Genomic DNA, 23,344 nt, shown 5'->3' with positions numbered 1-23,344 from the left:
AGAACATGTCCACTTGCAAGTGTGTAGAACTCCACTGCACGTGGCACAGTTTGCCGTCCCACTATCAGCGCATGCGCAACGCACAGCAGCTTGTGCGCGTGTGTAACTCACCAAGACCGTGTGCTCCCGCCCCTTTCCTCATCTTCATCGTCACTGAATTTCAGCTTCTCTGTGTAGTCGACCTCATCCTGCACACCTGCACGAGCATGGACAAAGCCACTTTTAAGTTATGAAGCCAGGGACTATACCGTTTAAGAAATAACAATTTAGAGGGTATCAAGACTATGCGGTTACCGCATTGAAATACGTGAGAAACTCTCACTTCAATTAGTGTTTTTCTGTGGGAGGAATCTGGAGTGCCATTGTTCTTAATTATCTCACGGCTGTGTTTACCAGGGAGGTGTACACCCTAAAAATGTCTGCAAAGTATCGCGTTAAATGGGCAACGATCTGTTTAAAACAGTGGCTACAGCCAGATCAATGAAAGTAATTACGAAGGAGTGGGATTCTAAGTCTCTCTGGGATTAAAAAAAAGTTTAGGATTCAAGAGTAAAGCATGATGGAGAGGAAAAACTGAATAACTACTTGCAGAAAGTCAAAATTCCTAAATACACTGGATGTGAAGGTGTCTTTTTTTTCTTAAAACTGATTGATTAGTAGTTGCAGTATTATTTACATGTTTGCATCTTAAGTGTGCACGCACAATGGCTTTAATGTTTCATGCGCTAGTTTTTCCCCACGCCGAACCAGTATATGGCACGAACGTAACGCCTGAATAAATAACAAAAGGGTACGGATTTTTTTTATAACTACATGACAGCAAGCACAACTAAAAACAGAGCTTCCATTTAATATAAACATCATATTCATGTGGATGAAACATTAGAATATATACAAGATACCCGATGACATATATAGTATCTGCATGGGGAAGAAACGATAAGCTGCGGCCTATTTCTCATCGCACAAAAGGAAGACACTCATCTGTTGGCAGCCATGCACTAGTGGAATAAACTGCATGTTCCAATAACAGTACCAGTCTCCCTGTAGGGTAACCACCGTATTAAAGCACATTTAAAAATATAAATAGGTACATATCCAGTGCATTTAATCATGGGACAAACTGGGTAAAAACACATTCCATCCATTCTCAATCCACTGATGGATTAAACCTCCCCATGCAATATCGGGTCATGAGGTTTTTAGTACCATACTTTACAGCGATGTCAGTGCGGATTTGAGAATAGAGGGGCAGGCATAGGACCGGTTCTGATATCACACACGCCATGGCTGGAAATTGAACTCCGGTCGCCGTGTCGATAGTGCAGCGTGCCAACCGTTGCATCACCGCTCAAACCTCAACTTCCCGTTGCCAAAAAAAGAATAATTGAAAATATAAATTGTCATGAGTGAGTGAAGAAAGTGCGCACCAGCCCAGCCATCATCAGCATCTGTGTCCAGGGTGTCCAGCTCCTTCAAATCATTTGCTTTCACGATGGACGGCCGGTCAGCTTCTGCAAGCCAGGGCGGCCGTGCTCCACGTCTGAGGATACACAGGGGCACATGCAGAGCACATGTAACAGCACACAGGCACGTCACTTTGCTCATTATCTGTGTATTGATAGTTCAACGTTAATGCGCCACTTTATTGAGGGACTGCGTGTTCTCTTGGCATGGCCTGGGACGGTGTTGTTTTTTCTGCCTTGCCAAATCTTAATAAATCTCACTGGCATAAATAAATCATGACTTTGTTCATTACTTATATTTAGTGACTTGCCTACCATTTTCTCTATTTTGCACTCCTATAATTTTTTTTATTGTTTGCTGTTGTAACTGTCTGACCCGCCCACACTGGACATCTATGAAAAATAGCTTAATAGCTCATCGGATTTATCCTGCAGTCTAAATAAATATTATGATTCAGAGTATACGAAAATAATGCAAATACACACATTAAATGCACACACAACCACATACAGGTCAAATACGATGAACATGCAAACTGCATGTGCGCACAGGTTGCTGCAATATGATACTACAATACATCGTATAATATATGATCCACAATAATTGCATCGTGTGTTTTGCAAAATAGTTATATCACACTTAAAATAAATGTTTCCCCATATTTTACTTCCTGACAAAATATTACTGAAATAAAAGCATAACATTCCAATTAAACAGATTTTTTTAAGCAACTGACTGGCATGGCGATTATAACATCTCATAATTTTCTAAATGTATTCAATGATTGCCTGTGTAATTGACAGCATGTCCAACAAACGTTATGTTGTAAAGGTGCAGTAATAAAATACTTATAACTTTTAAGTGATCCTAATCTTATGGCAAGTGCAAAGCACAAAAATAAAGTTAAATACAATTATGAAATTATGGGAAACTGGTATCACTAAGTATTGTTATAATTATTTTTTATTTAGCAGGTAAGGCCCAATGAGCTTTGTAGCTTATCATGTGGAAATGTAAAGCAGCCAAATACTCTAAACGGACAACCTGAAGAAAAATCCATGCGACCACTGAGAGAACATGCAAACTCGAAATATACATGCGTCAGGATTGAACCCACGACCTGCTACATACCAGGTGAGGTATTTACAGTATTGTGGGAAACTGATATCAGAACACACACAGACCGTGCACATCAATTCAAGTCCACACACACAAGTGCCAGATTCATACGTAACCTCACCTGCCATCAGGCTGCTGTGCTGCAGGGTAGGCCCGGCCACCAGGTGGTGGCCCAAACCTGGGCCCAAACGGCGTACCGTCCTGTGGCAAACAACGCAACAAGACTTTATTTTACAATTACCGCTCAAAGAGCACTGCCCTACCCCATACATATATATTTTTTTTAATCGGTGAGGATTCACTGAATACAGGTTTCACCATGGCTGACAATCAGCCAGGTAGCACTGTGGCAAAGCCCTCAAACTGCCAACCGAACAGCCAATAGTTCACAACTCCTGGTTTGAGTTTGACTTGGTCCACCAACTTCCTTCCTGGGTCAATGAAACGGACATCACCTTGCGTGATTTCAACAGCGGTCGTTCTGAGGAGAACCGCGAATGCTAAAGGAATAGGGCATTTTCACTTGTAGCTTCGGGCTGCCAATGAGGATGAGCACTGCCCTAAGATCAATTGCGCATATAGGCATTTGCTGTTTTTATACAAAAGAAAATAAAACCAATTTAGCACGACATATTTGACTATAAAAGACATTTAAAGCGAGACCTAAAGATTGCAAAACAGGATTATTCTCTTACATAAAATCTGCAATTTTGATGGCAAATCTCTCATGTGTTGGTAGGTTGCAACAGCATGTTTTTTGCCATGAGGTCTGAAGTTTCGTGCCCGACATCGTGCCCAACAGGCGGCACAACCCCAAAACACATCGGGCGCACTATAAAGCGCAACCCTAACGCAGCTATATTCAAGCACCGAGCATCGGCACGACCATCAAGAACGGGTGATCGCTTCAATATAACAAACGTACAGCGTGCAAGGTAAGTGCACGTACCGGGCGATATCCAGCAGCATGAGTAAGGGGACCCCCGTTGGGGCCCCCCATGGTGGGGATGGGCAAAAGCCCTGCACTGGGGCCTTCCTCTCGCCCGCCCGGACCCCCACCCTCACGCCAGCTGCTTACATCTGAATGTGCACACACATACACAGCCAGTCCATTATTCTCAATGCACTCAGTGCCAACTCAACCGCCTGATTCATGCATTGGCAAGGGCGGTGTCAATCTCAGCAACAAAGGCCTTCTTTGGGAATCATGCCAATTATACCATGTTCCGTGAAACACCCAAATTTGCCGGGATGCAATGCAACCAGGAGATGGCAGCACAACAAGTTGGTTCCTGACCTATTTGTGCAGCTCTTCATACATCCATGGGTTTTGTAAATACTCAGACCCCCCTCCCCCCATGTTAAAATTGGTAATTGCACAAAACATTTAAATCGGCCAGCTGAACTTCAGTCTTCCTTGAACAAGAGACATTGTATGAAGATTTCAAATGCAACCACCAAGTGTCTCTAGAAACATCCAGTCACTCCTCTGCTGCCATCAACGTCTAGAACTCCTTCCCCTTGGCTGCTGACTCCCTCCCCCCTGTTCAAGTCCAGGCCTATTAAGAGCTCTCCTTTGTTCTGCTCCTCCTTTAACTGCAAGCCTTTCCTAAATCAGTGTCATCTCTATCACCCTTAATGTACAGCGGACTTATTTTCTCCACTAGATACCCTGCTAGCCTGTATTCTTTTTGTTCTTGGTTCTCTGGATGCACGTATTCCCTCTTTAAGTCATATTTAGTCACTATGAATTTAAAATTAAACTATAAATTCAGGCAAAATTTATCAGGAATGAAACTGACAAATATCAGAAAAAAATGCTGCCTTTTTGCCAAAACATGAAGCCTCAAATGCTTTCTTGAGGCTTTGGAATACTGGGATAAGTTGACTTCGAACAATGTTTCCAGGGCATCTGTGTGTGGCTCCAACTCAAAGTCATTTCCTGCTCAAAATGACCGTTAAGGCACTGCGCATCTCCTGTTAACAGCCCTGAGGCAGGAATAGAAGTTCTACATTCCGATGAGAAGATCGAGCATATCCATAGGGAAAATCACTGTTGACTTCCCCACAAAGTGATACAAGTTATGTCGACCCCAAACGGATGATAGGCCGAGTAACTCCCCAACCAGGATTTCAAACTCACAACCTTTTGCCAAGTCACTTGGCAGTTGCGTGGATTCCTGGAAACTCACAGTTGTGCATGTCAGTGTGCGTGCGTGCATATGCATGCATGTGTGCAAGTACGCACTCTGTGGGCGGAGGTTTAGTGCGCGCCCAGACGTAGCGTCGGAGGGAGGGGCCGGGACCTGCTCCCCACCCGCCCCCAGCGACGGGAATTCCCTCTGGGAGAGTTGAGCCAGGCCGCCCACTCGTGCTCCAACTGCACTCAGCAACACAGCAGGCCACTTCTCAGCACAACAAAGGGGGATCTCGGATTGAATGCCACACACCTGGATCTCTGGTGTAGGCCAATAAGTTTCAAAGACGATGCATATATTATCGGAGCGTGTTTGTTTGCATTTTTTCCCACAAGCATGTGTGGTGAATGCAGACTTGATGCTTTGAAGTAGGTATCTGTTTAGGGTTGGAACATCTTAACCTCCTGTTTTATTGCCAGGAAGGTTAAAGCCTATTTTTTTCCCAATAATTTTGATACTGGCAAAAAATGTTCCAATAGATACATTTTTGTCTTGTTTCCACTCCCTCATGTTCCATATTATTAGCCAAAAATCATTATATTACGCATTTCCTAAATGCAATGCTCACACACACAATTGGCACAAGCCTCTTATTCTTAAGAATCAATAATTTAACCTATCCAACTAAGGTTGAAACTCTTTTTTATTTGCTTTGTCCGTCTAACTTGCTGTTTGTAAAAGCAAAGTAATTATCTTAAAAGGTGATCCAAGTCTCCCTTAACACAGTGCATTTTAGTGTCAATGAGCTTTTACATTTTTTTTAAATGCCTCCATCCAAGTCATGTCAAGACCATCAGAAGAAATGCAAAAACCTTGCTAACTAATTCCAAACCATCATTCATCATCACCATCAGCTACCATCTATCCACTGCAGGATGAAGGCCTCCTTACACCATCACCAACAGTCATTGTCCTGCAATGCCAGAATTAATCCCATGCCTGCAGAGTAACAGACCTCTTCGCTCCATATACACAATTGTCAACCTCTGCTTTGGCTGCCATCCCATCACCCAAGTTGGCTATTTATTTTTAAACAATGTTTCTAATTTTGATTAGTGCCCCGATCCACGCCCCACCTTTAGATCTCTCAGGTGTAATTTCAAACACCTGTGTCGCTATGCTTATTTTTGAACACATTTTAGCTATTGCTCCATTAACCATCAGTGTATGGTAAATCATAGTGGGTTATATGTACTAATTTAATCACTTGTTCATGCACATTGGTATACTGCTTTTTATTTTCAAAGTCAGCTTTACAAAAGCACTCCATCCGGCTACATAACACCGACCTTTATATTAATGCATTAATTCATCAGTCAAGACTAGCTGCATCTAACCTCGGGGAGTACATTCAGTTCCTCACTTAAGAACACCAGGAAAGTGAAGGTTATTTAAACAGGCACTCTCCTCAGGTTGAAAATTTAGTTCCCAAAATAGGTAAAGAAGAATAGAAACGTAATAGGGTAAAAGCCAGTCGTGAACACTAATTGGATTAACCTGAAGCAGGGTTTGCATTTAGTTCATGTGAATTAGACCATTACATTTCAGTTCATGGACCGATTGGTTGTGGTGTGTTTGCGCGAAATAAAAATACGGAATCTTCATGAACACTGCGTTTTCTATCAGAAAAATGTATATTAGGCCTATATCTTTCTCAATGGCCCTTATTGAGAACCACTGTAGGTTTCCTTATTTAACCAAGCGGTAAGATAAAACCATTGAAACATAAAACATTGCCTATCTTGCAAAAGAAAAAAAGGTTACATGAAGAACAATTTCAGAACACAATGTTTAATAAAAAATGCCCAAAACATTACCCTAATGTGTATTATTCTCCTATAAGGCTGTCAAAATAATGACATTTAGCCAACTGCAGATCAGGCGTAACATGAACCGATGTCATGCTAAACACAGCTTGTGTTTGTGTACATGTATGCGTGTGTGGTGAGCGATTATAGTGCTTAGCGATGAACCCAGCGACCAGTGTTCGATTCCCCACTCATGGCCAACACCATTGACAATTATCCGAATCAGTCCTGGGCCTCCCTTCGTTCGACTCAGCCTCAAATAAGTACCCGGTGCGATCTGTATGCATCGCCACGTGATGCGGGCCACCAACCACCTCGTGTGCAGTGTCGGCCTTCATGACGTGCTCACAAACAGCACTTGTCCCATCAGCATGCTAAACTACACAGGGGGTCTTGTCTTTGCAGGAGCCTACCTTCGACGGGCTTGGGTGCCGGTTGGGCCCAGGATCGGCTTGTGGCGGCGGGCGGGGGGGAGGTTCTGGCCACTGTGCCCCCATTCCCACCAGCTATCGCTGGGGGGCCAGTGGCCCCGCTCGTATTCACCTCTGCACTCGCAGGCGTCGTCTGTACACGCGCACAAACACAAGCAGAGCAAACACCTCCGTTTAACCTCACAGTCAGTGCTGCCAGTCGTCAATAATGGGGCACGGCACACGAGGCAGCGGCATGCCCAGCGATATAACTGGCCTCCTCGGTGCTGATGTCGACCCACAGCACCAGGGGACCCAAGTAGAAAATATACTCTTAAGACTTTTTGTAAATCCAACAAACTATTAATGTAGTACGATCATGTCGTAAGCAAAAATAGATATTAAGTCCACATAAATGGATTGCATCTTCTCTTAAAATGACACCCCAGCCTGCTGGGCAAAACTGGAAAAACTAGTAGAGGGGTTAAATAAGAACATGCCGAGTCGTAAGATGTGTTTATTCATACACATAACGTGACAGCTCATCTGTGGCGCATTAAATCCTAAGAAAAACACAATAACGTACTTACTTATTTATTATACATAGGTGTGGCTTTAATATAATTTTGGTTAAACGAGATATATTTAGCCCGGTAATACATTGACTTTGTTCATCCCTCGAGTAACAAAATAGGTAATGAAAGTCAACTGTGGTTATATGGAAGAAACGGTTCCTGATATGATGGGGAATTTCCAAATCTCAATTAGGGCCTTCAATGGAGAACACCACCCATTTCACAATAGACAAGGAAGACGCTTTGATTATATCATAGTTCTTATATATAACTAGTACGAGTAGGGCTTTAATGACTGAATAATAATGCACTTTTGCGGATCTCTCACTAGACTGGGTTCTCCTTGGACCTACATGGATTAATATTGCAGCTCTATCCACTTCGAAGGGCCTCTGATACACTGTAGAATTCTGGATAGCCAGATTACACATCTAGCCACACCAGATTAGGTAAATTTATTAAATAACTTTGACCATCTACGAGCAGTCTCTGCTGCTACTCACAGCACGTGGAAGCAGTTGCCAACCCTCCCCATGTGCCTGCCTTGTGTGTTTAGCATATTCTAGGCTCTTACCCCTGTGTTATTCAGTGTTAAGATTTCAAGTTCCACATTTTTTCAATCTCACCCCTATGTAGTGCATTCTTTTTCACTCGGTGTTTGTGTTATTTTATTGAGGATACCATGTGGTTCATGACTTGAGAGGGCACCACACTTCAGTATACAGTACATAACCCCACCACCTAGTACACAATTAACACCACAGATTCTAATGTATTTTAAATTTGTAATATTAGGTGAATGTATAGGATAATTAGCAACATCACTTAGAATGTCATTATTGTAGCAGCTAGTTGGACTTTTCAGATAGCCAAATCAGTGCTTGCCCTATTAGCTAGCAGAAGTTTCACTGTACTGAAAATGCATTCTCAATTTTTTCTATTACCGGAGCAGGGGAAACCGAAGGTGAATCTGTAAAATAGGCTTATTTAATTAAAGTGCTCTTCAGCAGTTCTGGCTTTCATGGTGGTAGTGGCTCGCAGTTCCCAGTTTAGACGGAGCACCAACCTGGCTTGGGGGAGGGGCAACTGGTTCTGTGCTCTCGGAATCCGGTGTCTCGGCAGATGGAGATGAATCCTGCTGCGGCGGCAACTCCGGCTGCTGTGGCTGCTGTGGCTGCGTAGCAGCCGAACTGCGGAAGGCACCCGGGCGCCACGAGGACAACATTACGGCACGCACGACACACCCACAGAGCACACACACCAAAAACAAGCCATGCACACAACACCATAGCACTTACCACATCATGGCATACTCCAGCTACAGTACACAACACACTACGGTGTGCGCCACGTTACATCCATCATCACCAACACCACAACACACACCACAATCATAGCAAGATTCCTATGAATGACTATTCTCATGCAAGAAAGACCTTTTGCTTGCATAGGTGGCGTACTCCCCGGATGATAAAACACTTTATACCCTTGTACTTTAAAACAAAAAATGGGTGTGTTACAATCTGAAGAATGCGATACAACAGCAAAACCATTTGTGATAATTCATACACGAGTGTTCATATGCAGATAAAACCAGAGCGGTATTATATTTTCATTGGCTAAATAGTACTGTAGGGAAGCAGTCTAGCCTCTGTCTCCACAATAAACTTTGGATATTTTCTGTCATGATCATTCGCTCTTCTCTATTCCTACAAAACACAGATCCCCCCTTGCACAGACACTTGTGCCAGCTTTGAATATTTCAGCTGGCCGTTCTACAATTCATCCAGAGTTAATCTAGGCTGGATGCGAGGAGCTCACAAATACTTAAAAGATCTGGGAAAAGTCCCATTTATAGGCTCCTTCATTTATTGGATTGTATAAACTTGCATGACCAGCCACCATATGGCTAAGCAAGTTGTTTGGTCAAGAGAAGGGGATGATAATGGCCAAGATAAGAGATGTGCCCATAGAGTATGTATGGAGAACTTCTGCCCCGTACGTAGCCTGTGGTAGGAAGATTGGCCTCTGTAGAGGGGGATCATGAAAGATACAACTGGGCAACTGTGGAAGCTCTGGCAACAATGGAAGGCAAAGGAGTGACGCTTTCAACTGCAGAGCACGGGCCTTAAACAGAACACTGGTTCCGTGAGGAGTCCTGGTGGTAAATATGCTAGTTACCCTGTTCTATTCACCCTTAAACACCATGGTCAGTCCTGTAATCTATCAGTGCGTTTTCACCACTCCAACTGCACTCAAAGTAAACCTTGCCTGACACAATCACATCACCACCATTAAGTGACGAGTTTGCTTTTGTTTTTGCGCTCATGTGTTCGAGTGCATTAATGCGTGTGACCTTGCCTCTCACCTGGCAGTGTCTGTCCATCCCTGGGCGTCGTCACCGTCCGTACCACCCTCGGCATTCAGGCCGGACGAGTTGGGAGGAGCCGGCACGCGGCGTGTTGTGGCCACTTTACCAAGGCTCTGCAGGCCATGGCGCGTTGCGACTGTGGGCATTGCAACCATCACGAATTACAAGTCCACCCAACCATCTGGAATCCTTACTCTGTTCTTTTCTCCTGCAGTTTGGAAGAACTATAGTGACGTTATACAGGACCCTGTAGATGCCACTCCCCCTGTACATGACCTCATAGCTAAGTAAAGGCTTACCACTCACCCCACCCACTTGTATATGTGCAAGTACATCCTTTTATTTGCTGGCAACACTGATTTTTGAAAGTAACAATGAAAATTATTACTTTTGTCCTTCCCATCCACGACTCAAAGTGGCCATGCACTCCTATTGTACCCTTTTTAAAATGTAATTTTAAACTTCATCCTAAGCAGCTTCATGAGTAATAGAAACAGGGATCTATTTCACCAAAACAGATTTTACATTTTAGTCCTGCAGGTCCTTATGAACCCATGTTTTCCAGCCCTTTGTCAAAAAATGGATCAATTTGACTGGCAGGTTACATTTTTTGGCCGTCAAACAGCCAGTTTCCTGTTTATTATTTATTACCCTCAATTTAACAAAACATAAATCATATATTTTTATGAATATAGTTGGATGAATGTTCAGCGAGTGGAAGATTCACATTTATTTACGTGCTTTATCAGCAGTTGTGGGGTACATGGGGTGACAAACCTCATTATGCAATGAAAACAGAAGTAATTTAAGATTACTTATAAACTGCCCTTTGTAATCTGACAATTTACGTGTTACTCAGATTAAATGATATAGGCAGTTTGGCAAATCGGGACCCCTCATCGTGAAAATTCACACAATCACTCGGGGGATGGGAAGGTAAATCGGTTAACAGCGAGAGCGGCAGGGGTGAATTTTTACAAGCCTTTTTTTCTGCGAGTGGCGGCAGCAAAAGCGTGGGTGTTCGCGGAAAGCGATGGCACTCACTGGTGGTGCGCTGAGTTTCCAGGGAGCGCCCCTTGTAAGTGTTGTACAGGCTCAGGGAAGCGTACTTCGGACGACTATTGTTCCCCTTGCCGTTAGACCCCGCACGATCGGACATCGCGCTGCACACACATCAGGTCGCGCTCGCGTGGGTTGGAGGGTGCGTGCTCTCTCCGCTGTACAAGATGCACACGTGTCTTCCGTCACCGATGCTGTTGCTTCTGTTGCTGCTTCTCCTACACAACACACGACGACAACATAATTGGTCATGTATTATGGGAATTTGAAAAGTTTGTTCTTTTTCAAGCACGTGCTTGATTTTACTTCAAACTGGCATAAACGGTTTAAATAATAACTATGAACAGAAAATCTTAAAGCAGAAATAGTACTTCATAGACATACATAATAAACAGCCCATCCATCCTGCAATATAATTGTGCATCAATGCATACCAGTGATAATGAACAAGGCAGGGAATAACAGGACTATACTTGCTTTGACGTAACAGTTCAAGTTCCAACTAAAGACTTGACAATAATTATTGTTGTGTGTATTTTAAGAACTTTATGCAACCTGGATTTCCAGGATATCGTGAACAGACTCTAAACCCATTCAGCCATGTAGAAACACAATTACAGTAATGAAACCCATAATAATCGGAACATTACACATTTAAATGTTTGTCAGGGGTCAACTCTGCCTGTCGTTCCTTGAGGGCTGCCAAAATAAGTACCACTTTGCAGGAAGTCAGCAGTGGTTGTCCTATGGATAGACTTGCCCATGCAATGGGAATGTGAAACTTCAACTGCTGGCTGAGGGCCACCAACAGGGATGAACACGGACCCAAGTTTCCTTGAACACGGACTTTTTAAGCGGTAGGTCAAGCGATAACGTACGGCATTAGGAAATATTTTACAATTCGTATGCACAGTATTTAACCTGAGACTTTTGTGAACACAAAATTATAAAATAGCATTTGATTCTCAATCACAGGTTATATAATACCGTTTCAATAAATCACCATATAATTTGCAGATTATAGTAAACTGCAGTGTGACAAGTCACACTGTAACCAGGAGACTACTGTATGGAATGTGTTGACTTCATCCTGGATCTAGCCCCAAGGCAATGAAAAATTCATTGGTTATTTTTGCGTGCGTCAACAAGGCACTCGTGACATTAAGAGCTAATGGGTACCCCCCCCCCTCATATACTGCGCCATAGCTGAAATGTACATCACTAACACCTCACTGCGCTCCAATTAGTAAGGTGGTGTGCTTGTGAATGAGATTGAATATTGTACAGTAGACCAAGCAGGCTAAACAATACTGCCACGTTAAAAATGGTATAATATGGCAAGCTCATTTAATTAAACAGGCAATTCACACAGTCTTAAGGCTGTTTTCAGGAGGGCTCTGTAAATGGTATTATTGTCCAATTCATTAAGTGTTCACATGTAGGTAGAAACCATATTATCTGGAAGAAACCCACAAGGAGATAGATAATACTTACAAGAAGTGAAAAAGGATTTTCACTTTTAACAATTTGATATGTCTCAACATGGTCACAATTTTTTTCCTGCTCACTTTCACTCTGGACTAGAATTTGTACAGACCTTATAAATGACATGCAGCAAACCACTTTTCGGGTCAGGCAGTCTCTGGTCAGGTAAGAAAGGGCTCTTAAAAATGTGATAAGTAGTTCCAGGTTTGTATTCTAGGGCCATTCCCTGACAAAGCGTGGAGCCCTGCAGAGCGAGTGACCGGAACGGAAATTCTTCACCTCATAATCCCTGTGCCATAGCACAAGAGGAAAATACTAATAATCATAATGTATTGCCCTTTATTAAGCAACTACTGAATTAAAGTCTTGCCATTCTTCCCAGTCACGGGGGTTTCTTGACTGTAATCAACCATGCTGCTGGTCAGTTACACAGAATATACCATTCTAAAATCCATAACTTTTAAGCAGACAGCCAATGTCAAAACTGAATTTGTTAAGTGAAAGAGCAACCGATAAAGCCAACATGAGAAAACTGTATGTTCTAAGGCCAAGTGACACTGCACTTCACAGTAACAAGGACACAATGTGCATGCACGCATCTTGCAATGAGCCAGGGAGTAATGAACATGCTCACATTTCAGGCCAAGTGGTATTTCTCTGTGCATTGGCTGTATCGAGACGAATGTGTCTGCCTGAGCAACCAATTACAATTGAGTGTCGGTTTTCATTTGTACATCTTCATAATAACGACTGGATTTGCATTTTAAATCTGTCGTATCATAATGCAAGGGCACGATTAAAAAAACATGAAACACCACTAACAGGGCACTGCTTATTTTTTGTCATGTAGACATACAACACGGAAATCATCGTAATCTTTATTCGGTGGTTGACACCAGCTCATCCTGATATTCTATTTGAACAATATCTCTGGGCAACCTGTGTAGTCATTTATTTAGGTTTTTTTTCCATTATCCATAAATGCAAGTAAAAAAAATATTTAAATAAATTTTTGGTTTTCCAAGTATATCGAAATGTCAAACAATAAAAGCCCAACCTCTGACTTTGTCTGCTCGAAAGTATTACGTAGTGATGAAGAGTCCTGCCACATGCCCAATCACAATGGAACCCGCCGTGTGGTTTCAATGTTCATGTGTGGCAATCGGTTCAATTATTACTCAAATTTAACTGGATTTGGCTATCGATTCCGTGACTGTTGAAATTGATCATTAAGAACGTTTTTTTAAAAATTGACAATTAATTAACAACATAAGAGTCATACACATTTAACAATTACTTTATATGATGTAGAGGTGGCATAGTGGTTAATGCAATGTGCAACGAAGCTGGTGACACCTACGTTGGGTTCAAACAACTGATGGAAATTTCTAATTCCTATAATGGAAAAGACAATTACTTGACTATCCACAAAGCAATACTTATTGTTTCAACCCTTGAGGAAATATTTTCTAAGGTAAGATTTCAACTGACATTGGCATAAAATGGTCTGTTACTGATGTTAGTCTACTGAGTGTTACAATTTGATAGTTTTGTCTGGAAATTACCAAGCTCTTGGTGGTAGAAACTCAACCACCGCCTCAATAGAAAATTACGTTGTGATAAGCACACGCACTATTCGACTATGGTTACCTTAACTACTGTAAACAACACATTACAGGTATTTGGCAGGCAACCGAGAAGGTAAAACCGTGGCATTGGCCAAGAGTCAAGTAACCATTTTACCAATCCCTTAAGAATCCACATTGTTCCTCATTAACAGCATAGCTGACTGCCACACACAAACATTAATAAAACTGGAATAAAAATTCACTGTGCTGCACTGGAAAGATAAAAGTGAAACACTACCCTGCACCGTACCAGATAACCGTTTTTCACAATTGATTAATGTCTCATAAACAAAAACTTGTGTCACAGCTACAAACTGAGAGGAGCATGATCGGACAACTCCAAAATGGTCAGAAGAAGACCGTACTGCAATGATTGAAAATATACTACGCAGAGCTTTGAGCATGACCGAATCATGTGTAGTTTTTCTCTGAATATGCCCATGTCATCACTCACGCCACTTTTTAATTTGCTCAACATCCTGAAAGTGTCTTGGAACTAAAAAAGTTAGGCTTACCCGAGTAAAGGGCATTGTTATTTCATGAATTAAGACACTGCATACGACCTACATTCTCTTTCAATTAATTTTATTTTGCAAGCAATTCAGCCCCAAATCAAGATGTGACAACACTCCCAAGAACTTTCTGTCCCTACATCTCAAAGCGACATGCTCTCTGGTAGCATACATTATCTATTTAAGCCTCCAGAGAGCAGAACTTGTGAACACACACGCGCACGAGGCAGGTCTTATTGCCGAAAAAAGAGAGATCATTCTACATCTACATTGAAAACTAATTCATTTCAGCTTTTTGTGTTTAGTTTGTTGTCCTTCCCCACACCTCCGATTAGAACGGTTGGCTACGTACGGTGTGAAAGTAGCTCAACATATCAACATATTCCAAATGCTGCCAATCTTGACATTAACCAGGTGTGAAAGATCAGGTCAGCTTATTCACAGACCAATGGCAGCTGACCATCACTTTTCTTCAGGTCCACATGAATGTTGCAATATGAAAGTTCAGCTTATACAGCATCACTACATCTTGGTCAAACCATTGGTGCCAATCAACATTTACAACTTCCTCTTATTAGCTTTGTTATCCTGAGAAACCCATCAACACTTAACCTGACCTCTACTCGTCGAGCGTTAAATGTAATCCATCAAAATCTGCACTGTTAACACTGTCAGTGGCATATAACACACACAAGTCTGCATTGTGGCCGACATTATCACATAGAGCATGGGATGTTGGCATATTTCAAATGGGTCTACTCTTGTAGGATATAACACGCATCATGGTGCAGATTTCTCGACATATCCAGCATAAATTCACAAGAACATATTTCTGTTTAGAATGCATTTTGACAAGTGCCGAATCTCGGGGCGATATTTCTCACGAGTCAAAGCGTCTCCCTTTTTCAAAACAGAAATCGGCAAACACTTTTCCATTCCATATTTCCATAGTACGCAATGCTCACCATGGCATGCCATCTGTTGACCTCTCTCACAAAGTGGTACTCATTTAATCCCCATTTTTTTTTTATCCCCCAGAGGGATATTGGGATGAGTGGTACCCCAGCTGAAACGTATGACCCTCCAATTTTAAGAGCTCAGCGCTACCAACAAGCACCACCACGCCGCCGGATGTAATAAGATAGGTGTTTCACAAAAATAATGTAACGATGAAACCGATGTGCTATATATTTAAATGGAAGCCAGTGCCTATTTGAAGAGCCAGGTTTCCACAGTGCAAGCGATTCCAGCCTACTGATCGTAATATGTTTCGTAACATTTTACTGGTTTATTATTTGTAAACAATTATATACAACTGTGCTTTTGGCGCACATCTACAGCGTTTGAATATAAACATCCCTCGTGTAAGCCATTATAATCAAAAGCACAACATTTTAACCCTCCGCACGATGCTAGCATAGGCGTTGTATATTTCCTATACACATCGTTCATGGGTCTATTCTTACCGTTGCTATTTTTTCTTCTCAAATCTAAAACCAGGAGTTGGGTTCGCACCGTGTGCGAATAATGTATACTTCTCACAGCTGCGTTAAAGCAATTAAACCCAACCCGGATGGCGCTGGGTCAGTGGAGGGAGGTGGTGTGGGGGCGCCGAAAGTGACCCGAGTCACCACCAAATGGGACCATCATCTTTGCGGTCGATAAACATCACACGAGTACCACTTCGGTGGGGGGGGGCCCATACGGTGGTTATTTGTCTATGGAGGACAATAGGCTCCTCGGCTAGCGAATGTTGGAATTTGAACACCGACTCCACAGCCACCCGCAAGGAGGTAAAATCATAATCACCACGCCGGGCTCTTTCATACTGAACACGAGAACAACTTTAACCACACTGGGCCCCCCATCAAACACCTCAAATATGGCAATGCCCCCATCACCAAAATCCGAACCATCGGTGCCCAATGCCCCGACCACCACCATGGCTGCCGTGACGTCACCGACCATTCAAAGCAAGGCCCCAATTAACGCTCTAATTTGCATATAATTACGTCTCGACCCCCCCACCCAGCCACCTACCACCCCTACTGGCCCCTCGTGTTGCCCCCCCCCACACACACCCCGCCACCTTTCCCCTTTCAAATTTCCAGCCCGGGCCTGTCGCGGCTCTCAAGACTCCGCGACCTTCCCCGCCATCTTACGCCGGCGACGCGCTCCGGAGTTGTCTCAACAACCGCATGGGGGGAGGGGGGGGGTGACAGCAGGCGAGGGCCAGGCTCGAGAGGGCGACAACAACGCGGCTCGGGCGAGGCGAGCGAGCCTCGATCGTAGTGATACATCGAGAACGACAAGCGGGTCATGAGGCACAAGAGCCATGGGGGGGGCAGGCCTCTCACTGGAAGATGGCGGCGGGCCCTCATCATCACACACCCGCCCCCCTTCCCCCGGGCTGCTTGAACGCGACCCGCGTCGCGAACAATCGGGCGGGCACCGTGTCGCGAAACGCGGCCCGCGTCGCGTCACTTGCCTCGTTCGCGAGTAACTTGGGCGGCTTGTGCTCTCGTAGAGACCAAGATGGGGCCGCGGCGTCGTTGGCAATGGCTCCGATGCGATCGGATTGACGGAGTGGCCGGCCGCTTCACCGCGGTGGCGCTTTAGCTGGGAAGCGCCGTTGAGAGGGCGTGGCAGCATAAATTATGTTAATTATTGCGATGATGGGCGTGGTTATGTTAATGAACAAACATCCCGGATGGGACGTGATACCTCTTTCCGTAGTATTATGTTAATGCGCATGATGGCACCAGACGTGATTATACATTTTAGTTTATAAATTAAGTGCTCGGCAAACGTTTTGACGTTACAGCGCACGGTTTACGGTTGCTTCGAAGTTGTGCTTCAAGGCTTTATTTCTCAGACTCCTCCGCCTCAGGAATGTAGATCTGTTAAATTCATTTTAGGGTCTCACACGAACAAAATCTTCCCACAATGCAGTGTGCCAGGCAACATTTAATAAAATTTACTTTGCAAATAAATGCGTTTATTGAGGAGCAATTGCTGATTGTTGAAGATTACCGAAGAGTCCGTCTGTTACTCAATAGCTATTAGTTAATTATACATACACCTGTACTTCTTTGAAACTGGTCATCAGAAACATGTAAACTGTCATCAGACCCAATGGTTCAAACTTTATTTGAAGCTTTCGTGACTGCAGGAATTACTCTTTGGTTCTATCGGTAAAGCCACGTAGAAAGAAAATAATTTTAATAGAATACGACATTTCGATTGCAACACAAGCAACCGTCATCAGGTAGAACTAAATTTGAGAAAGAGACAAAACACAGACACACAACATAGACACACAGACAGACACACAAGCAGAGAGAGACAACACAGAGACACAGAGAGAGACACACAACATAGACACACAGAGACCCAATGCCTCTTGCTTGCTTGTGTTGCAATCGAAACGTCGTATTCTATTATTAAATGTATTTTCTTTCTACGTAACTTTACCGAAAGAACCAAAGAGTAGACCCCATGGTGTTAAGCGCAGAGCCCACCCCATATGAACTTTATCTCTGGCCCGCATTCACGTAGCAGGGCTATTGTTTGCGATGTTAATTATGTACTATAGAATTAAGGGAATGTTGTTTACGTTACGTGTTTATTTTTGTCGTTTACATGACGTACTTGTAATGATTCATTGGGAATGTCGGTGGTTGCACAATCAATAACAAAAACGTGTGATTGGAACCGCTGGGCTCAACATTCAGATTTACTTGAACTGGCCCAAAACTACACACAGCAAATGACGCTTCGGGCAATGACCCTTCATAAGTGCAGTAACTAGAGGAGAGCCAGAGAGATACCGCTAGTGGATAATACACATTGAAGACTGCACTTTACACCATGGGGCCTGATGAGAATGCAATTAAAACATCCATATTAGAGGTTTTTGGGTTAGATCGCGTAAATATAAATGTGTCGTTAAACCGCCACCACCCCACAACCAATTAATAAGGTTTGTCACGTAAACAAAACATTTACAATTCATTGATTCATACAATTCATTGAATTGTAAATGCTGTGGATTTACTCTCCAACACAACGGTGTGCTGTACTAGAAACGAATTTGAATTTTTTTTACATGACAAACCTTACTAATTGGCTGTGGGGTGGTGGCGGGTTTAACGACACATTTAAATTTACGCGATTGAACCCAGAAACCTCTATTATCGATAATATCGGTCGCGAAAGCCAAGCACGTGTTACATTTAAGAACATCTTGACTTAAAGCTTTTGTGACTGCAGGAATTCATATTTTTCTATCTATGTGGCTTTACCGAGAGACCCAAATAATATTTAAGAACATTTTTTTTAATGACCGGTTTTTAAAATCCACTTTTAGCTTTAAATTAATTAATGTATTCACGTGTGGTGCCACAGCCTCAAAGCCACTCTGCAAGCCCCCCCCCGGCCCCCACACACACACAGCTTGGCACAACGGGGTTTCATCCGAAGGGTTCCTATGAGGAAAGTCCCACGGTTTCCTGGTGCCAGGGGATTGGCCGACCGTCGCAGGACAATTTACATCGAATTGGCTGAATAGTGTATGGGCGCAAAAAAAGGTTACCAGGCCAGCCGTGATTAGTCATTCACGGCGTTGGGAGAAGGTCGGGCGGAAAAAGCGAGAAAAGCAGACGATGAGGTCAGGAAGCGCAGCGCCACGACCCCACCTGACCCCCATACCGAATACACATCCATAGGGTGTGTATTCGTTATGGGTATTGTAAAGACACGTATTGTAGAGACACGTTCTGCTGATCTCCACCGCAATACATTTCTAAAGACACAGGAAGTTAATTCTGATCTTCTCCATGATCAGACGATATCTTTTCTTTCTTTAGCAAGGCTGATGTAGATGTGGAGCAACAACTACAATTTCACATTCAGGTGGTTAAGATAGATAACTGCGTCAGGAGCAGCGGAGTGTATCGTTGTGATGTCTCCTTCGCGTTTGTGGATCGGGCATTGCGTCGTTATACGTTGTACGATCTGTTCTAGATGGTTTGTGCGAATGCGATTTAGGGTGAACCATGAGCTTCGTGGATATGACATCAAAGTAGCGGGACTGTCTCTCACAGTTGATTTTTTTCAACCAGGTAAGAATGCAAGAGACCAGGCTGAGTCTCATTTGCAAGAGAGACCTGGGTGGTCACCATAATTACAAAAGCAAACACAACCAAAATGAAGTGGAGCGACGAAGCAAACAGACATCAAAGCAAAACAACTGCACCATATGATAAATGAAAAATATTTCTTAAGCATGAAACAATGTTGAATAATATATGCCCTGTAACATAGTGTAAGTCCGCTGAGGCCAGATTATTTTTAGGCTGATCAAAGTACAATTATGAATAAATTACACAAGCAACTGTCTCTCCTCATCCTTGGTGTACGGTGCTTTTTCTGGAAGATTTTAGCAGTTATTTCCTGGATTTTTCTGTTTGCGCATAGTCATTTTAAGATGTTTTCTTGTTCATGTTTTTGTTTTTGTTTGTTGCGGTTGCACCCGATTCAAGAGCCGAATGGCTCACAGGGCTATACCAAAGAAATGAAACTGAAACAATTCACGTCGTTAACTTCCTCCCCTTTGTTGCCACAATTTGCCCATCCCATCGAGTGCCCTGAAATGTTGTGTTCAGACACGTTATACAGTCAAGTTGTACTGTACACCAGGCATATCCCGATGCTCGACTTTTAGAAATACAGTAGTCAATAAAAGAGTTCTACGAGTTTGGTTTAAATATGATTGGTTTAATATTGAGAACTTATAAAAAAAAAGTCACTAAAATGGACAATACAGCAATATAACAGGACCCTGCAGGGTGGGCTGGTAGGAATAATACTAATGCCGGTACAGGGATATCGACCGCACACACACGCGCACACACACACGCACATACGCGCGCACACGCACATACACGCACACACACGCACACACACCGCACGCACACACACACACACGTACACACACATGCACGCACGCACACGCACACGTAATGAAGTTGTGTTGCTACGCTTCCAGTTCGCCGTGAATAACGATCCGAAGCCCAATAGCGCCCATTCATCACGCCGCTCGAGTGGGCCGGACACGCACGCACGCACACACACGCACACAGTCACACATATACACACACGCACGCACACACAGACACGCACACACACGCACACGCACGCACGCAAACACACACGCACACACACACACGCGCATACACACACACACGCACACACATACACACAAGCACGCACGCGCACACACGCGCACACACACACACACACGCACCTCTCACCTGCAAGGCAGCGGTCGCCGCTTCTCCTCCCACATCTCTCGTCGCGGCAGCTGTAACGATGGTGCAAGTTTGTTTTTATCATCAATTCCTCCTCCACCCCTCCCCGCCACTGTTCACCCACCAGAATAAATGAGTTCGCCCATAGTCAGTCGATCAAAAAGTTTCGCCGTGAGGCGCCGGAAGCGACGGCCATCTTGTTTAATTCACAGATCGCAGGGGGAGCGGGCGGCCATCTTGTCGGACGGACGGACGGACAAACGGACGCGGACGGACGGACGGACGATATAATCTATTGGTGGTCTGGTCCACTTCGTTCCTACCAGTATTACAACACCATCATAATACACAAGGCAGCCACGCTGGGCGAATTTGGATGTTTCTCCTACCAATCCTTAGATCTTTGATGAGCTGTGTATGCTTGGCTGTTGTACCCTTTAGCATTTAGACCAATTCACAACAATCCTAAACAAGGCCTGGTTTAACTTGGGTAACTTACAGCTGAGACCCAGATGAAATTAAGCCCCGAGTACACGAGGTTGTGAAGGTAATAATAATATTAAATCGTGAAACAATTTGTAATGCGCACACATTTCGACCAACAGACAAGTCGTTGTGTTGGCGCGAACTCGGAGGCGCGATGCGCACAGGCTCAGTTCCTCGTGCGCTGGCCTGAACAAGGGTTGCACATTCAGCTGGGTCCTAACGCGAGAGCAGGGGTCGTCAACTTGCAGCTTCGGAGCCGCATTTGGCTCGTAAAGGACTGCTTCGTGACGTTATTTATTAAGGACCGTCTCAAAGGCACATGCATTGCGGCTCTTAAAACAATGAGGGGTTTTTTCACCGAATTTGAAAATAAATGGCTCGTTTTGTGATTTTGGTGTCCGACCCCTGCGCTAGAGGGAATGTGAATGCTTCCTTTGTGGGAGACAGAGTTCCATATGACGGGAGCGGCCACAGAGAAGCGCCACTCAGCCAGGATCGACGTCTTGGCTCTGCAGACGATCAACATAAGCCAAACTTGGGACGCGCTCCAAAGAACGTGGCACTTTTTCGCCGTGGTCAAAGTGTTAAGGAGAGTGAAGAGATACCGTCCCTCCTTCCAGCCTGCCAGCCAGCCAGCAAAGCTTTTTTTCTAATATATTATAATAGTGTGATAGAACATCCCGCGCATTTGCGTTACAAGTTCACGTTATGAGTAACACACATCTTCTCAACGGTGTCAATAACCAACGTCTCCACCGCCGCAGCAGGAATGGCTGTGAAGAAATCGCCTGAAGAAGGGACGCAGTCTCTTGTTGGCGAAAAGAAAACGCTGCGATGGATTATTGTGCCGATGCGACGCAGCCTGGACGACCTCCTCAGCCGGAGGGGCCTTCGCCTGGCCTGCGCTCGCAGAAGGCTCCTCAGCATCCTCTCGACCAGCAGCTCGAATCGTTTCGCGCGGAGTGCGAGCCGCCCTGTGCGAACGCACACCACGCAACCAAAAGACAAGTCAAAAAGTGTTCTTGCTCGGGAAAACATTGCAGTGGTGATCATCTTATTGGTGACCAAAGTGGGAGGTTTATCTCTATAAGATGAGCATCTGTGAATGTGTGCTTTGTTGTTCTACCACAGTACCTTCGATTAGCACGATTGCACTCCTTATTATGTTTTCGTATTGTTTGTTGTTGTAACGTTCTGACCTGCGCCGACTGGACATCTGTGAAAAAGAGCTTTTTCGCTCATTGGATTCCTCCAGTCTAAATGTATATTCTGATTCTGGCTACACATGGTGTGAAAGAAGTTCAACGTACATAACGGGAAAAGTCTTCTTCACTTATTGTGTCTGCATGTGGAGTAGTTCTATACATGTTGGTGATGTGTTCTGCTGGTCACACCACCCCCTTTTCAGCCGTCCCGACCTTAATAGGTGCTCGCTAATCGTACTTTTCCCCAACAATCTGTCAAATAGTAAAAATAATAACCTCTATTGTATACAGTACCTTTCATCTTGAAGTATCTCAAAGCGCTGTACTTGCAAATAAAACTACACTCACAAGTAGAGATCAAATCTAAGCGAAATAGAAAGCTGATGAATAACAATGTCAATGACTACATTCGAAAATCCAATCAAATTATAACTATGATAAAAGCGAATAATTACAGAATAATCCAATCAGACAACAGTTGAAGGCTACATTGCAGTGACGGTGCATTTGCTGTTACCAGTGGAGACAGCAATGGTCTTTTTGGAGGCACGCTTGTGAAATTAAAAGTGTATTTTGTGTAGAGAACACGAGATACCAGGCATTAGTTCAATTTGTAAGAGTGACCTGGGGCACGAGATTGTCAGTAGGAGATAACGATTTTTCCATGCTTAATCCCAATTGGGTAATTTGTGGGTATTTTTCGAATTTGG

The 23,344-nt window shown here is 43.7% G+C and overlaps 1 protein-coding gene across 6 annotated transcripts in view; it reads right to left on the bottom strand.

Annotated features, from left to right (window-relative positions):
* Window positions 1–17,289, bottom strand: part of LOC144933192 (uncharacterized) — a 97,131-nt gene extending 79,842 nt beyond the window's left edge. For all 6 annotated transcript variants that reach the window (XM_078857821.1, XM_078857824.1, XM_078857825.1 and 3 more), the window contains exons 1-10: window positions 17,121–17,289; window positions 10,993–11,225; window positions 9,946–10,084; window positions 8,644–8,767; window positions 7,006–7,156; window positions 4,835–4,966; window positions 3,536–3,666; window positions 2,708–2,787; window positions 1,431–1,543; window positions 112–196 (exon numbers count right to left, since the gene is read on the bottom strand). In XM_078857821.1, coding sequence (XP_078713947.1) covers window positions 112–196; window positions 1,431–1,543; window positions 2,708–2,787; window positions 3,536–3,666; window positions 4,835–4,966; window positions 7,006–7,156; window positions 8,644–8,767; window positions 9,946–10,084; window positions 10,993–11,107 — 1,070 coding nt within the window. In that variant the 5' untranslated portion in view covers window positions 11,108–11,225; window positions 17,121–17,289. The remainder of the gene's footprint in view (window positions 1–111; window positions 197–1,430; window positions 1,544–2,707; window positions 2,788–3,535; window positions 3,667–4,834; window positions 4,967–7,005; window positions 7,157–8,643; window positions 8,768–9,945; window positions 10,085–10,992; window positions 11,226–17,120) is intronic.
* Between the last annotated feature and the right edge of the window lie 6,055 nt (window positions 17,290–23,344).

This window comes from Lampetra fluviatilis, chromosome 6 (genome assembly GCF_964198595.1).
Source record: "Lampetra fluviatilis chromosome 6, kcLamFluv1.1, whole genome shotgun sequence".
Lineage (NCBI taxonomy): Eukaryota > Metazoa > Chordata > Hyperoartia > Petromyzontiformes > Petromyzontidae > Lampetra > Lampetra fluviatilis.
Note: the sequence above shows the minus strand (reverse complement) of the source record. Positions and strands in the feature narration are given on the sequence as shown.